This window comes from Clytia hemisphaerica, unplaced genomic scaffold (genome assembly GCF_902728285.1).
Source record: "Clytia hemisphaerica strain Z4C2 unplaced genomic scaffold, Clytia hemisphaerica genome assembly, whole genome shotgun sequence".
NCBI classification, from domain to species: domain Eukaryota; kingdom Metazoa; phylum Cnidaria; class Hydrozoa; order Leptothecata; family Clytiidae; genus Clytia; species Clytia hemisphaerica.
Genome location: NW_027104034.1, coordinates 206,774 through 224,076, shown reverse-complemented (window position 1 = coordinate 224,076; position 17,303 = coordinate 206,774). Strand labels below are relative to the sequence as shown.

The window sequence follows — 17,303 nt, the reverse complement described above, 5'->3', positions numbered from 1 at the left end:
AGAAACCGAATCTCGTACTGTTTTTATAAAAAAACCTTTGGCGAGTGCTTTCAGAATCGTAACCTTCTGCTTGTCATTGTCCGATTTTTTCTCAACTTCTTCGGGCCTCTTAACCACCATCGCGTTTATTTATTTTTGAAAATATTTTCAGCCGTCAAAAAGAAAGCTTTATAAAACCTGGTTTGTAAGTCCTTTTTTTTTGGGGGGGGGGGTTATAGAAGTACAATTTCCAAACCCTGACGTTTCTTCAAATTCGAAGTTTTTCCAACCCTCACTTCGCTTGTTCCAACCTCCCCCCTTCGTTTATTAGGGACCTAAGAGTACTTCAAAACGAGATGTCTCAAAAAAAATCTCTCAGCCGAGTTTTAAGCCGTAATTACAACCGCTGTTTGTTTCTCATCAACATTTGAAGCGACTTCAATTTCAATTTTTAAGTCTCCATTATTAATATGTTCTTCAAGATCGTCATTACATTTATTCTCGGTAATGAAGTCTTTGATTGAGAGTTCTGAGTCTCTTGTTACGCTACTTTTAATGGAATTTTTGTTTACGAGGTCAGAATTCTCATTTACGGCATTGTCTGAACTTTCAATAGCGCCTTTATTCGTTGAACAAATTTCATCTTTAGAATGTTCACATTGTTGATACAATTGCTTTATATCAACAATGACGTCATTCATTACGTCACCGATGATGAAGTCACTATGACGTAAATATGACGACCCTGGGTGTGATAAAGAATGTTGGCTTGGGCTGTTACTTTTGTTGGCAGGAATTTGCAAAGATGTCAGCGTCTCACTTAAAGTGTCAGAAACCGTTTTTTCCAATACATCAGATGTAGATTTTTCAGTAGATAGCATAGAATCTTGCTTCTGAAACTCCTCAAGTTTTGTTTCATTTTGAGCTTCTTTATTTGACGGTGAGCTGTAAGAGACAGAAATGTTTTCAATCACTACAGAATTAATGAAATTCTTGGATAAAACACCATTAGTAAACTTTTCTCCTGGATAAGGTTTAGGAAATGGTTTAGCAATCGAAGAATTCATTTTGGATCTCCTAGCGAATGCTCTTTGACTGCTGTTCGTGTTTCGGCGTTGATTTTCGTTTTGTTTGAAACATAATCGATCAGTCTCTTTTAAATGCCAGGTCACCAAGGCAACGAAACAAACAATAAAGATGGCAGCTATTGTAGAGGTGATGTAGATAACGTTTGGTTTGTTGTGATCTAAGATAAGGTAGACGGTATTTAAAATTAATAGGAGAAGTAATCTTGTAATCTTAAACATACAAAAAATGACTATTCTAGAAAAAAATATATTCCCAAGTAGAAAATTATTCTCTGGAATATTTGATCGAATGTGACATCCATAGAATCAATGGATGTAAAAGAAAGCAGATAGATAGTCAAACCACAATTTAAGTTTCTTTGAATATCAACCTGTGGTGACGGAGTATTATAATTTTATTCCGCATGTCTCAATCATATTGCTATTTAATTTTAAAGAATTGAAGATGAAGAGCACGCATATCCTCGTGTTCAGCTTAAGAAAATTCCCAGAACAAAATGCAATCTAGTAAAAAAAATACTGAACTAATCATTACAATATGAATTTTTCTTTAATTTTTAAGTGAAATGAAGAATAATTGGCTTCATTTCAAATTCAAGAGATTCATCACTATTTCAATAGGTTGGAGAAAGAATGAAAAATAAAAATATATACCATCCTCGTCGTCGTCGTCGTCATCATCGTCGTGTCGCTGGCGTTCTCTCCGTTTCTCCCTTTCCTTACGTTGTCGTTCACGTTGTCCACGTTTCCAAGCCTTATTACGTTGCCACTGACGCCGTTTCTTCCATTTCTCGTAACGGACGCGATCTTTTTCATCTTGTTGTCTCTTGTCTGTTGTTTGTACCGTAGGAGATACTTCATTTTTGTTGAGCGTGTTGATTTTACCGGCAACCGAAAGCGTTGTCGATAATTTTTCGAGTTGTTTTTGTGTTGTAGTAAGACTGTTATTGTCTGTCGAGCCTCGCGGTTTATCAGCAACTGTAACATAAAGAACAAAAAAAAACGCTGTTGTGAGTTTATTCGAGAGCAAACCTGTCGTTTGGCAGATTTAAGATTCGATTCTTAAAAGCAATTTAACCCAATACCAGAAAAAGATGCAAAAAAAGAACCCCACTCGATCCCAGGACGAATATTATTACGGTTTTTATATGTAGGTGTTATTTGCTTATGCTTTGGCTCTAATTTTCACTTGCGAAAAATATTGCATAATTCTACCCAGTCAATGCAAGGGTCAATCAAAAAAGAGACTGGACCCAAAGTTGCTGCAGAACAAAACACAATCTATCAAAATAATGCTAAACAAATCATTATTTCATTATAAAGTTCTCGTAAATTCAATATACACCGCTAAGCTGTCAAATTCAGCTTCCGAGAAATACATCTGATAATTAGTTTCCCGATAGTAATCCGTTTAACGGAATTCCCCGATACAATTCTGTTCAGGATTTCGTTTATCAAAGGTATTATTTGACCTAAATGAAAATCTAATCACCGATCCGTCAAAGGAGGGCGTAATATAATTTGAATACACTCACACGTGATAATTAGTTTCCCGATATTTCCCGTTTAACGGAATTCCCCGATAAGATTCCGATAAGGATCTGAAATATCAATGTGTTCATCTACTTAAAATGGAAATCAATGATGGTTGAGCAGAGAGCTAAATAAGAGCACGAAAGTTTTTAAGTGCTTTTTCTTATTTTTAGTTGAAAATTGCTCTGATATGAAACCGGAACACTTATCCGAAGGCTCCCTATGTTCTTATATAAAAACGTGTATTCATCAAAATCTTTGATTTAAATCTAAGTTTTCCCTTTTGATAGAATCGCTTGAATAGCGCACCGCGCTGAATCTAAAAATATATTTTATTTTTGACATGATCATTACTCTCGATGTGTTTGTACGAGTTCCAATCCCATCAACCTTTGCATTAATCTCTTTTGCACGTTAATTGCATCGTTTGACAAAAGATATATAACAGCTTGCACGTATCTTTAATTGAGCCGCATTGAATTGTTGAATTGTGGGATTGCAACTCGTACAAATGTCAAAAAAAGAGAAAAGTAATAATTATGACGTATGCGTTGCGGAGCGCTATTGCTTCTTTTCGAAAAACCGAAAGACGCTGATTATGTAAAAATTTCAGATGCGCAGTAAACAGAAAAATAATTAAAAGCGATGGTCACAAATTCAACTCGACATTATAAAAACCACAGGAAGCCGAGAAGCGAACCACAGGTAGGCGATTTACGTCTTCGTAAACATAGACCGACAACCAAGCTGGGGTTGTTTCAAGGTTTATCTAACGTTCACAACGTCCATATAACGTTAGATGAACGTTGAAACAACGTTGTGTGCCATCCGCCAAGGAATCTCGCTCAAAAAAACACTTTAAAAGTAGTCGTTTTTGTTGGGTTTTTAAGAAAGTTTGGAAATACCAGAAGAATGTGACACGAATCATTAGTAGTTTCACTTTTATAGTATCAAGAGTATCTTAAACCTGAATACTTGCATCCTAAAACTTCGAGGGAAAGATAAACGCTATCGTCCGTTTAGAGGGTAAGTAAACGCGGGAAAATATATATGCGCAGAGAAAGGGCGTCAGGGCGGTTTACGGTAAAAGATAGTGGCGGTAGAGTTTGGAACAAAATTGTACATACATTACACTATACACTGTAAACATCTCCGCATCGAACTAAACTCCGTTTTCAAATTCATCCCGCCTCCTGAATTATTCCTTTTTTAGTGATAATGTGTAGACGATAGGATCGTCTAAGGGAAAGAGAGCTGGTTTTTGAAAGTTTGATCGAAAAAAAAGTTAAGTTTTGCACAAAGATCTGCAAAGATTCAAAGTTAGTAGGACTTAAAAAAGTTCACCCCAATCACGTACCCAGAGCCACTTGCGCCACTATTTGTAATGATATTCATACTCATTCAACTGGATATATTAAAAGTTACCCTGAGTATCAGAGGTTAAGTTTTCAAAGAATATATTAACCTCTGAAGACCAATAATATAAATTCTATCGCGCATGTGTCAATCTAATCACTGTAGAAAGAATCAAAGATTAAGAGCAAATATTACCTTATCAATGTCTAGCAGACTGTATCAGTATGCAGTTTACTATTTACGAATTCCCCAGAAACCTCCAAGTGTAATTGAAGTGAGTTTCTTTCGAAAGAAATCTTTTACATGATCCCCAAATGTATAACAGTAATTACTAAACTATTAATTACGGAAATGTCACTTTAATTGAATCGAAATAATAGACAGACTTTATGTTATGATTCTCTATCACTGACTCTTTTTAAAAAGTTGTGTTTTCAACGACGGGAATAGAAATATCAACTTTGAACTTCATCTAAGATCTTGGATGGTCGTCATGGTCACTTTTGTCTTCGTTGATTGCGTGCTGAATAGAATCTCGATTCGTCGGCACAGCGTCGATATATGATTTCGACCTGTGCTTTTTCCCCGGGGGGGTTACTTAGGCAAAATGGGTGCCGGGTATGTGCGAGCCATAAGGGTACCTTTTCTCATTCCTCAAAAGTCTCTCAAAGGGGTACAAATTCAAAAGTTAGTCTCTGAAAGGGTCCCAAAATCACGAAAATCAAAAATTTCTCTCTCAAAGGGTCACGATTTCCAAAAGTTTTGAGCAAAATTTGGTGAAAATCAAACCAAAATTTGGAAAAAATGGACCAAAATTTAGGAAAAAGTCTCTCAAAGGGTCCCAAAATCACCAAAATTTTGTCTCTCAAAGGGTCGATTTTCGATTTTCGGCTCGGACATACCCGTCACCTCGCAAACCTAGTACCCCCCCCCGGGGCTTTTTCACGGTAATTAAAAGTAGTTTGCAGCCCTAATAGATGTTAGATTTTTATAATCCCAGTATGCCTAACCTGAGATCAGATTGTGATTGTTTTCTGCACACCACGCTGAAGCTCTAAAGGGATGGGTAAAAAGATAACAATCTGACGAATATGCAATCTCGAAATCGTAATTACCGCGTTCGTCTAAAAGGACTGGGGATGACAACAAAGTTGCGTGATTGTGTTTATGAATAGGGGCGCCGTATCAGTTTTTGACTTTCAAGTGCACAACAAGATTCTTGTTGTAAAATTTTGCGCGGGAGGACTATTTTCCTCAGATGTATAATTTTCAAGCGCCTTCAGAGGTTTACCATGCGCGTAAGAAAATTATGAACAGCTGTTATCAGGCTAAGTATGCCAGTATCGTGCTATCAGCACCCAACACCCACATCGTTTATCAATAGTTTTGTTTGACCTAATGAAAATCCTGTCAACGATCTATCAAAAGACTCATGAGAGCGCAATATCATATGAATACACTCACACGTGATAATTAGTTTCCCGATATTTCCCGTTCAACGGAATTCCCCGATACAATTCCGATCAGGATTTTAAATATCAATAAGTTCATCTACTTAAAATGGAAATCAATGATAGTTGAGCAAGAAGCTAAATAAGGGTCAAAAGTCATCCTAGGTTTCGATTCCTATAATCCATTCATTGTTTCGCTTCCTATACCGTACTACTTCGAATAAACCCCCCTTTTTTTTAACGCCCCCTGGAATAAACGCCCCTCCTTAAAGGAAAATTATTTAACAAACGGCCTCCCTCAAATAAACGCCCCCTTCAAATGAACGCCCCCTCTAGGGGAGGGGCGTTTATTAGAAACTTTTGATACAAGTATACTTTGATACAAGTTTTGATTAAAGAAGATTTTAGTTTTTTTTGTAACCAGATCAGTTTTGATGCAATTTTAGTCGCCGACCCAAAGAAATTTGCACTGAAATCCTGGTATAAAACTAAAACAAAAGTAGATTTGCTCTAAATATTCGACGTTAGACTCAAATAATTTAATAAACGCCCTCTTCTTTTAAACGCCCCCTCGAATAAACGCCCCTCATAAAATCGAAAAAATTAAATAAATATTCAGTTATACGGTAATCCATTCGCTTTAAGCCTTTCTTTGCACTATGTAGAAACCATGTCGGCGTAATTGATAGATATGCCCTCCGATGCATCGGAATGGGTCCTACCCACGATGGAGTAGGAATCACAGCGCAAGCAGACATTGCAACCCTGCAGATGCGAGCTGCAGAGCCATGATGTATACCACGACACTCGAACTACACGGAGAAACGGATGTCCTCGCAGGTGTAGAACCTCCTGAGTGTCACGGCACACCACAATGTCTGAAATATCTACCCATACTCTTGTATCAGAGTTATGGTACCCAATTCCCCTCACATGGCATGGGTTGACCCGGGCGAAGGAGCATTCACTTGCCAAGTGAATCGTAGTGCCACGGTGGGTATCGAACTCGAGCCTCCTGGACAGAAGTCAAGCACGATAACCACTACACCACTACGCCTTAATAGACGGCGTAAATACTTAATGTCGGCGTAATAGACTAGACTAGCAAGTAGCTTTCGCTATGATGCTCCCGATGACAGGCATTTGACAGTGATTGATTGAAATTCAGAAAAGGCGAAATGTTGTGTTTATTTTTGTCAGAAATACAGTGATATTGCAAAGTATTTTTCTCAGCCATAGCTTGCACTAAACATGCCCCCCTTTAATAGATACCTTATAAAGCTTAAATTACAAAGCTTTTCATGTTTTATAGGCAGGGTCTTGGAATAATCTTCAGGAAATATTTAGAATGACTTTCTTCTCAAAAGCATTTTCTTTGAAAAAACAACAACAAAAATAAAAATAAAAAACATATCAAAACATGAATTTATAATTTCCAAGACTATATTTTGACAATGATATAATTTTCAGCTAAGTTTTGGTCTATATCGTAATGTAATATTGTTTCGTAAAAAATATAGTGGGTACAGAAGCATTCCAAAACCAAAATGATTCAAAATACAACCAAACAACAGGAACATAACATGAAATATCCTTCAGGAATTTCTCCAACTAAAGGAGTGTTAATGTCAAGTTTGTGTACCGTCAACTGCTCTAAAATGGGATTACTTGAGATAACTTGGGACATACTGCTTTCTGGTCAGCTTTTTCTCTCTATCGTCACATCCTCTTCAACAACAAACAGATTTCCTGGTTTCTTGGACAGTACAAAAAAGATGATTCTGTGGAAGTTCGGTTAAAATGGTTGCTGTTTTGGTGTCCCATTGTACAAAACATGGCACAGCTCCATTAAAAACGCAGACAATTCATTCCAATTCTTGTTCAACTTTTGAAGTCAAAACTCTCTTCTCATTAAAATGTTATATTAAAATGAAGTTTGATGACTGGTTGAACAACTGCTATCTTTGTGCAAACTCAGTGTATTTGAAGCAGCGATTCAGATCTCGTAAAAACATATAATGTCAATCTGGCTTTAAAGCAATTGACAGAACATCTAACGTGTAAAACTACTTTAATGGTTAATATGGTATTTGTCATGGTGAATGAAGAAGGCTGGAAGGCAAAACCATAAAGCTGAAATAGGAATAGAGAAGAAGAAACTGCCAATAGATAATTTGTAATAAATATCCAGGTGATGTCAATCAGACTGTTTGATTACCGTGATAAAGGGTAATCACTGGAGGGAAACTGGTATCGCCTCCAAATAGATCTTTTTTCAAAGAGGACGTCCTGTTGAATAATTATGTAGTCCAGCCATAAAAACAATGATAGAGCCATGCATAATTACTGTATCATGTATATTGTAATAATTATGCATGGTTATTATCATTGTTTTTCTGCTGGACTACATAATTATTCTACAAGGTGGCCTCTTTGAAAAAAGGTCTAAAGTAGAGCTTTCTGGTAATAAAATTGTAAAAAATTCAAAAGTCAAAAACATTTAATTTACATTTTAGCTTAGACAAAGTGCAGACCAAGAAAGGTCTGCAGTTTGGAGGCAATGTAAAGTTTCCCTCAAATGATGCAAATTACCCTTTTTCACGGGTACCAATCTAATCTAACATATCAAACGATAGGTGTTAATTACCGCAACCGCAACCAAATCGAACAGTCACGAAACTAAAAGATTCTGGTAAAGTTGAATGTTCGAACGACCCTGCCGATTCCCCGACTCCAGGGATTTTCTTGTTGCGTGTCCGAATATTTTAACATTACTTTCCCCGGACTGAACGCGTGGTCTGCGAGACGTACTTAAACAATTGGGCGATCACACATGGGCGTCAATTTCACCATATGGATGGCCATCCGCCGTATTCTGCCCGCTTTCATTCGAACTTAGTCGACGGTGCGTTAACTCATAACAACACGTTCACTTATCCAGCCGCGTGGTTCACTTATCTGGCAGCGCAATTGGTTTGTCTGGGGATAGAAATATTTCTTTCCTTCGACAGGGTCGTCTTCGATCAGGTTCAGTAGTAACCAAACACCTATTATAGTTTGATTCTGTTTGATAAAATTTGATAGTTCTTCAATTACGAAAATTTGGATCAATTGAATTCAATTGACATTGCCTGGAGATAAACAGGAGTTTCGTTAATGGTGGTATGCAAAGTTTTTTCCAATTTCTGATAATAATTACCCAAAAGTAACAGTAAATTAACTGATGCCTGATTATACAACAAGGATACAAAGCAAAAAGAAATTCTTTAGAATAATTTTCAATCATACATCCTATCTGAAACATTACTTTTCCTATCTGAAACATTACTTTTGATAAAATAGTATTATACTTACAAAGTTGCAGAACAGTATATGGGATTATACCTTCTACTTTCTGAAACCTGAAACCAACTGCACTCAAGTTGCTTCGTTGCTTTTTGTTGTTGTATTCCAAGCTATGACTTTGGAGCGCTAAAGACGCTAAATTTCTGTTCACGCGGTGTTGTTGTATTCCAAGCTATGACTTTGGAGCGCCAAAAACGCAAAATATCTGTTCGCGCGGTCGAGCTAGCTTAAAAGCTCACCACACGGCAATCTTTTAGTAGATGCAGTCACTAGGTTACATCGTCCCGTTTTTTTTCTTGAACAATTTTTCGCCAGCTCGATCCCCAGCACGGCCTCGTGAAACAACATAGGCTCCCTTCGGGAGCAATTAATACCCTAGAGAGTATGAAAGTATTCAACATCCAACATATCCGCAGGTGTTGTAAAACACTCTTAAACAAGCAAGTCAGTTTAAAAAGCAAATTTATGTCGTGTTACCTTTTTGTGAACATGCATAACATATTACTAAACAAAATACGATAAATATGAATTTCAATGCCATCTTCTTTATTAAAGAAAAGATATTTAAAAACAACAACTTTTCCCAAAATCAATATCAGACGCAAAAATACCACGGTTGGCAGATCTTTAGACGTTGTGTATATATGACCAACTTCATATTACATAAATGACATTTCTTTGAATAAGACAGAACATTTATAAGGATGAAGTTAAGTGTAATTATGTTGTATACTAATTGACATATTATCGTGAAATTAGTGACGGAAGTACTCATCTCATCAGCGTCATTTAAGAACTTTAACGAAAAAAGAATTTAAACCACATTTTCGTCGCTCATTCTTCTCTTTACAACAGAATTTGAAATTAGTGGAAAAGAATTTTGAGTCATGGTCATCCGTACACGTTTTTTTATAAGAACATACAACATTTTCGAAGCCTTCGAATGTTCTTAAGTTTGAAAATGTTCTTAACATGTTCTTATTTTCACCATTTTGTGAGTATTAGAATCAAGTATACACTAAATCAGGTGTTTTAGACTCCGCAAAGCCTTCATTGTTCTTAACTTGTTCTTAACATTTTGGCCATAGAAGCCTTATGTTCTTATATAGATTATTCTTATAAAAAAACGTGTATACTTTTTAGCATAATACACCTTTTCGACCGAAGTCGCGCGATCAGGCGCGTGCCACTTTACTATTTAATTTACCACCCTAAACTCGATTCAATCCTTTTTTTACGCTTTTTTCTATTGCCTTTATGTGCGAAAAAAAGACTGGGACGGTTTTAGGGTGGTAAAACAGATAAAAAAATGCCCGCACGGCAATTGGCGGCTACGGTCAAAAAGGTGTATTTGATTATCTCAGGTAGCTAATAAATGGGCGATCTGGAATAAGTGGTGTGGCTGGAAAAAACAATCTTATAGTTAGGGTGGGTTACTCGAATATACTGGTTGATGCATATTCGATCAATTTTGGGAGGCGCCAACCCCTACCTTCGGGTATAAGCTCAAGTTAAATCTTTTTACCCCTTAAAGTGAACAAAAATAGCCTAAAAGGAAGAAGTTTTTATTAACTCTTTTAATCTTTCAATCAAAGCGAGATCAGAAATACATTTTAAAACCTAAAAATAGCCACGTAGCAAGGAAGTTTTTAAAACGCACAATTTGAAGAAATGAAAAAACTAGCTAACTAGAGTGGAGCACAAGTCAACCTATAGACGATGTTATCGTCCGTTACAGTGATAGTAAAGGCGGGAAAAAATGGCGGTATGGCGTTATGGCGGTATACGGAAAAAATCGGCGGGAGGAGTTTCGAAGAAGACTGGCAACTCTACCGACTGTTAACTCTTTTCGGCAAAAAAAACCCGTTTGCGAATTTTCTTCGGCTTTGGGCTTTTTTCTTAGATAGTGATTCGTCTTAGACTATAACATAGTCTAGTCAACCTACAGCTCCTACAAATATAGATAATACTTTTCTTAAAAGAAGAAATTAAAACCTCTTTATCGATATGAGAGGTAGTGGTAGGAAGGAATCAATAGTGAAAAAGCAATTAACTCAATGAAAAGATAAGGAAGAAATAAGTGAACTAAAGGGGGCGTGGAACGACCAATAATCATACCGAGACTGGAAAGCAATAAAAGCAATGGAATGGAATCTGAACAAATTCTCTACGAAATAATCTTCGTTTATTTATCTATTTCTAGCGATAAAAGTTTCTTAAAATCCAGTTAAATCCACTTTAATAATTTTCACAAGATTTAATTTCATGTTTTCGCGAATTTTTGCTATGTTTGCTAATATTAGATCTCGCGAAATCGTGTGAGATCGTTGACTCGCTAAATTGTGAAACACTAGATTTTTATAATCTGATTTCCAGTTGAAAATATATTTTGAATTTGTTTTCTTTTAACTAGATTTTGGCTGATTCGCGAAATTAAACCCGTTTTTCAAAACGCTTAGTCGCAAAAATTAATCCAGACCTCTACAAAATCGCAGGTAGTATATGTAAGACGCAAGAATTCGATCGAATTCGCTAGAGGATGCAAGCAGCCTAACTTACCGTAGAAGGCGAAACTTTCTCATTCCCGGGGGAACATTTCTGGTGTATATCCGGGATCTTTCCGCTGTTTCGTCCGGTTATATCATCGGCGAAAATAATTTTATACTACTGTATACAAATACGTAGACAACATTAAGTGGCCTTGAGACTGACCTTCCTACTTTCATAATTACGCAAAGTGTTCGTTTTCCGTTGTAAAGAGTGGCATTAGGAAAGTTTCCCCGGGAAGTTTTAGCCATGCTATGGTATTTATACAGAAAAAAAACAACAAAAAAGGCCAGGTCTATTTGATATACTTTCGTACGAGTCTAGCAAGCTACAATCCGTGCCATAATATATTTGCACTTTTGGCTAATTTACCATTTTTCGAAAATTGAAGTTCGAGCGAGAATGTCAATTTCAGGCCCTCAACTTGATTTCATCGATTATTTCTATCTGGGAGGGATTTATTGGTTTCTAGGCTATATTTAAAGCCTTACTGGACCGTGTTTAAACTTTTGGATCCTCAGATCCTAAGGTTGGAAGTCTTAAGTCTAGCGTTAAAACTCAGAGTTAAAACTCTACCCTTCGAACCTACTTTAGAGCACTTACAAATCGATTGTGGTTTCAAAACACCCCGGTGAATTTCCCTTAATTGTGCCAAGTATTTTGTCCCTGATTGTAGACGACTAATTTATACATAGTAGAAATAAAAGCAAAAAGTAATGAAGCACTAACCCCAAACAAAAGAAAAGTGTCAATATTGCAATTATAATTTTTTCCCGCTCAAAAAAAATCTTGAAAAAAAAAAAGGTGTGTGGATTTGTGTATTGAAAGTTTTTCATTTGAGTTGATTTTGTTTTGAGAGTTTGTTATTGCTTGAATAATTCGCTACGCAAGTTTCTGCGTAGCTAGCCGGGGTATCTATAAGGCTGGAACACCGGATTCTTCCAGTCGTTTATACAAACTAAATCCCGTATTATTATTATTAGTATTGGTATTATTAGTATTACACGCATTATAAACGACTCCAGTCTATACGGGGTAGTAAAATTCTCTTTTTTCAAACATCCTAAGAAGCAAAAGGTACATTAAAGAAAAAAAATGACCGGCATTACATCAATACAAACCACAAAATGGCAAAAGATCAAACGAAAAAAATATTCTCCATTTGAATGGTTTGACGTCAAAACGATGCCAAACTTAGATTTTTTAATAGGTGAAGAATTTGTATCTGTTTGTCTGTCTGTCAATGTAATTTCACTGAGCTTTATAAAAATTCCTGGAGACCTAGCTAATCCCAGCTGAATGATATAAAAACCTGAAGTCGAATCTCCTATATATGATTTAAAGCCATTTTTTATCCATAATTGCGTGGACCGCGTGGTTTTCATACAAACGCTGTATTGAAAGAAACATTGACCACCAGGTTTTTAAAAATGCGCCACGCAAGAAATGTAACCATGTATCTTTGGAACACTGGAAAATTTGCCCAAAATTTCGTTCTCGTTTGGAAAAATTAGAAAATTGAATTTGATCTCATCCCCACTGGGCTTTTTAAGCTTTAAACAAAAGAATTTCTATCTCGATTGAGATTTCAATATAAATTTTTTTCTCCGCTGTGGAAAAAATTCCACCGGGGCTGTCAGACAGGAGTGTTTTGGAATCTTCTTTATGAACCTTTATAAAATGAAAGTTTTAAAATGAACTTTGAATTTGTTTAACTGTTTTTAACATTTTGTTTTTAGGCGGAAAAACCCTATTTTATTTTAGGGAAGCTGAATATGATGGAAAAAAAATTAGCAGATGGTAATCAGTTTCAGTAAGGAGCATTCTTCTTTAAAAGGCCTCCAAGAGGGGGTTTATATCTAAAGAATCCTGCATTTACTAAAAATAGACAAAAAGAACGACAAATTTCATAAAGAACGACAAATGTCGCCATCTACAACCCCGATACCGAGAGTGACTGTACCACTAGACGATCCTATCGTCTACACAAGATCACTAAAAAAGGGAATAGTTTAGGAGAGGCGTGATAAATTCGGGTGGAGTAAGCAGTGGCGGAGATGTTTACAGTGTAGACGATACCAATTTGGCGCAAAAGCAAAAAAACTGAAAAAAGCCGTGGATTTGCCTTGCCTTTGCGTATTATTGACGATTCGGTTCGGTCATTTTCAAAACATTCGAAAACGCACAACAGCTATCAACTTTTACTTTTCTATGGCTGAAGGAATTTCTTGCATGAAATTCTTTTCTTTATGGGTTTATTTTGTAGCTCAAATTTAGAATGTTAGTTTGCAATTTATTTGCAACAAGTATTTAAATTTTAAGAGCCATGCTTCATATGTTTAACATGTTAACTTCAGAAATAATCACCACAAAGACTAACAGGTTTGTTGTTAATACTTTTTACTTCCAACCTTCATTTTTCTTCTTTTTAACTACAGTAATTTAACTCAAAGACACCACACTTGCTGTACATTTAGTATCATTTTACACATTTCCCTTCTGATAAAAACAGCTTTTTACCTTCTTTTCAATATTTTTGTTTTGTTAGAAATTCTACAAGTTACTAATTTTTAACTTTTATATTTTTTATATTTGACATGTTCAGTAGTATAGAAGTATAATTATAGCCACAGGAAATCATTTTTAAGTTTTTAATTTTTGTTTGTCTGGAAGATGGTATCAATTTGAAGGTAGACTATGTGCTGTTCTGCAGCTAGAGAAGAGTTTTATTCTGATACAAAAAATCATTACAGGATAGTTTGACAATTGAAGACAATTTGTTTACAATATTTTCCACCATATTCTATATTTAAAGATAATTATATTCTGGCCTTAGGTGGAAGTTGTAGACGTTCATGGTACAGCAAGATGCTGTTATTGCTACCATACAATGCTACTTGAAAGTCTTATCCAAATCCTAGCTGGAAAAAATGATTATTTAAAAAAAGATAAAATATTTTATTTTCTCAGACATATCGTACTACATATTCTACAAATGGCCTTTCAATTGCTTTTAATCGGCTGATTGGAGTAAAAACTGAGCTTTTTCAGGGTTTCAAGAAATTAAACCAAAAAATGCTAGAACAAATTCTCACCCTAATTAAAATCCCTGAAGTAATCTCTATAATTAAAAATTTGTTTTTTTTCTGATTTCCTATATAAATTTTAAAAGATAAGGATAAAATTTTAGTTTTAGTTCTGTTTTGCTAACTTCTTTATATAAACATTACAGTATACTGTCTGCTATTGCGAAACCATATTTTACATTAACTTATGTAGCTTAAAATTACCATAAATCCTAGAGCACTCTTCAGATTGACTTCAGATCTGGTGTGTCTACTCTCTGTACAGACTGGAAGAAATTTGCAAAGAAAAAATGCCCAAAAGATACCCCAATCAAAATCTTGTTTTTTCAGCAAAGGGCGACAACAGTCAGACAGTTTCTTTTTTCAAACAGCCAAATTTCTTGTTAAAAAATTGCTAAAATTGGCATAGTTCTGGAATTTTTTTACATGATAAAAACATTCCTTTGCCACACAATTAACCAAATTTTGTTTGAGATATTCATTCAATCTGAAGTTATTTATAAAAAAATATAAGTCAAAAAATTATATATATGAAATATTTTAATTCCCGCAACCCAAGATTATGCTAAAAAATTTTGTCGCTGAATGTCTTGACCTGTAGTACAATAGTAAAGGAATAACAATTGCTTGAGAATGTGTAAGTACAATTTTTACATTTTGGGGTAGCAACATGAGTATTCACAGCTTGCATTTGGCAGTACCATTTTTGATTGTTTTGACTGTTTTTATTCTTCATATAACGTACAGAACAATTTTTCCAACCACGTTCTACTGGTTCAATTTCACAAATTTCACAAAATAACACGAAATAATTTTATAAAAAGGTATATAAGCAGTAGGGAAACTTATTACCAAAACCTTTTTGGTGATTTCACAAAAACATTTTTGGTTAACTCTTGCAGTTAGGAACATTTGGCGAGTTCCTGTACGCGGCCGCAATCAAAAAAATCATAACAACACTCATTAAAATAAGGCGTTCGTGTCTTTTCTCACTTTTTTTAGCCTAGACGATGTAGCAAACAAAGTAAGTATAAGCACACTGTGCTTTAGCCTATCTCTATCCCAACACGCGATTTTTTGATCACTCTGTTGGTCTATCAACTTGTTACCACTTTCGCGTCTACGATGGAGAACTTGACCGAATTTGTCGATGCCGTGTTTTTTTTATAAAATTCGACGTCACTAGCGACGAAAAAAGATGGCGGCCGAAACATAAACAAAGAAGGGCGGGTGGGGGCAGGGGGGGGGGGGGTCAGTACTAAAATGTAAGACATACATGAGTTACTAAAGGATTTTCGCTAATTTTTGACATACCCCCACCTATTTTTTGAAAATGTTATTTTAGTACACATGTACTAAATTATTTTGAGCAATTTAACATAGATACCACCCATTTTTTTTTGCCCTTTACGGCTTAAATTTACCAAAAATGGGGTCATTGTTGCAAACCTAGTCAAATTTAGTGCATCAATCTGCAAAATATATAATTTTATTACTAAACTGTGCTGAACTGTACATAAAATATTTTTAAAAAATATTTAAAAAATTGGAAAATTCTGGAAGATTTCTGAAGATTTTTTTGAAAATTCCTGAAAAAAAAATCAAATTTTTTCCAAAATTGTTAAAAAATGCTCTTCACAAATTACATAAAATAACACGAAATAATTTTATAAAAAGGTATATAAGCAGTAGGGAAACTTATTACCAAAACCTTTTTGGTGATTTCACAAAAACATTTTTGGTTAACTCTTGATATGCACCATTGTCTTCCACAGCTGATTGGTGACGTATTGACTTATTTTACGTCACTTACAACGAATCACCTATTATTGGGTACGTGATGTAATGTCAGAAGACCTTGGAATGGCACATATCATGAATTTGCAGTGAATAGGTGCAATTCATGAAAAATTTCAACCTTTCACACCGTGAATTTGCCAAAAAATTATGATGACTTTTAAAAATTTTGTTTTTCATGTACTCGTACATCTGTAATTAACTGAATATAAACTACGTTCTGGTTCAATTAATGCCCTACTAACCTAAGAACACCCTCTTTTACTTTCAGAAAAATCTCAAAGAAGCCTGTCATGTCCATTGAAGTGGCAATCTGAACACCATAAATAAGAAGAATTAGAATTTGTAACACCAGTTCTAAAGGTTCTATTCCTAGAAACTTGGGAAATAGATTAGAAACAAACATGAAAAAATAGTACATGAAGGAAAGTATTTTCAATCAAAAAGTAGTTTGAGGTATAAAGATGTAGTGAGAATAGAGTGAGAATATGTGAAATTACTTGTTATGCTCATAAATCACTAAAGCACAAGCTGAAATTCAGGAATGGAAAGATGGAAAACATACCTTGCCGATTAAAATGGAATCTTGAGGGGAAAGTCAGTAGGTTGTTTCATATTCAAAAAGATTTTTCAAAACAAAAATCTTGAGGAATCTAATCCCTACTGACACACTAAGACTTATCTACTGTACACAAAAATTCATGCATAAAAAAGACTAATAAAAGTAGAAATAATTGTTCTCCACCATGAAAATAAATCTCATAAAAACAATCTGAGTGAAATTTCATCAGCCATCTCTCTCAAACGATTAGCTGTTTGCACTGTTTGCACTCAGTTCGAACAAAAAACGCAAACGGAAAATCTCGAAAACCCGCTGACCTCTCTCAGAGGTCAGTCAGGCAAGGATTTTTATATTGAGGTGCGCCAAATTGGTATCGTCCGTTTTGTTCCAAAACTCTACCGCCACTTTTTTCCCGTAAACCGCCCTGACGCCCTAACTCTTTCTCGCATTTACTTTAAACGGACGATAGCATCGTCTAGGTCTAAGGTCGTGCGATTTTGAAGACATCGCAGTGATGCATATCATGGATTCAAGAGAGAGAAAGGAAGAAGAATACACT

At 35.4% G+C, this 17,303-nt stretch overlaps 1 protein-coding gene across 1 annotated transcript; it reads right to left on the bottom strand.

Annotated features, from left to right (window-relative positions):
- Positions 1 to 205: 205 nt before the first annotated feature.
- On the bottom strand, positions 206 to 9,424 carry LOC136811741 (uncharacterized). The gene is made up of 3 exons (XM_067068361.1): positions 9,230 to 9,424; positions 1,722 to 2,045; positions 206 to 1,225 (listed from the first exon to the last, which is right to left on the bottom strand). The coding sequence occupies exons 1-3, from the start codon at positions 9,291 to 9,293 to the stop codon at positions 366 to 368; spliced, it is 1,248 nt and encodes a 415-aa protein (XP_066924462.1). The 5' UTR covers positions 9,294 to 9,424; the 3' UTR covers positions 206 to 365.
- Positions 9,425 to 17,303: the final 7,879 nt, after the last annotated feature.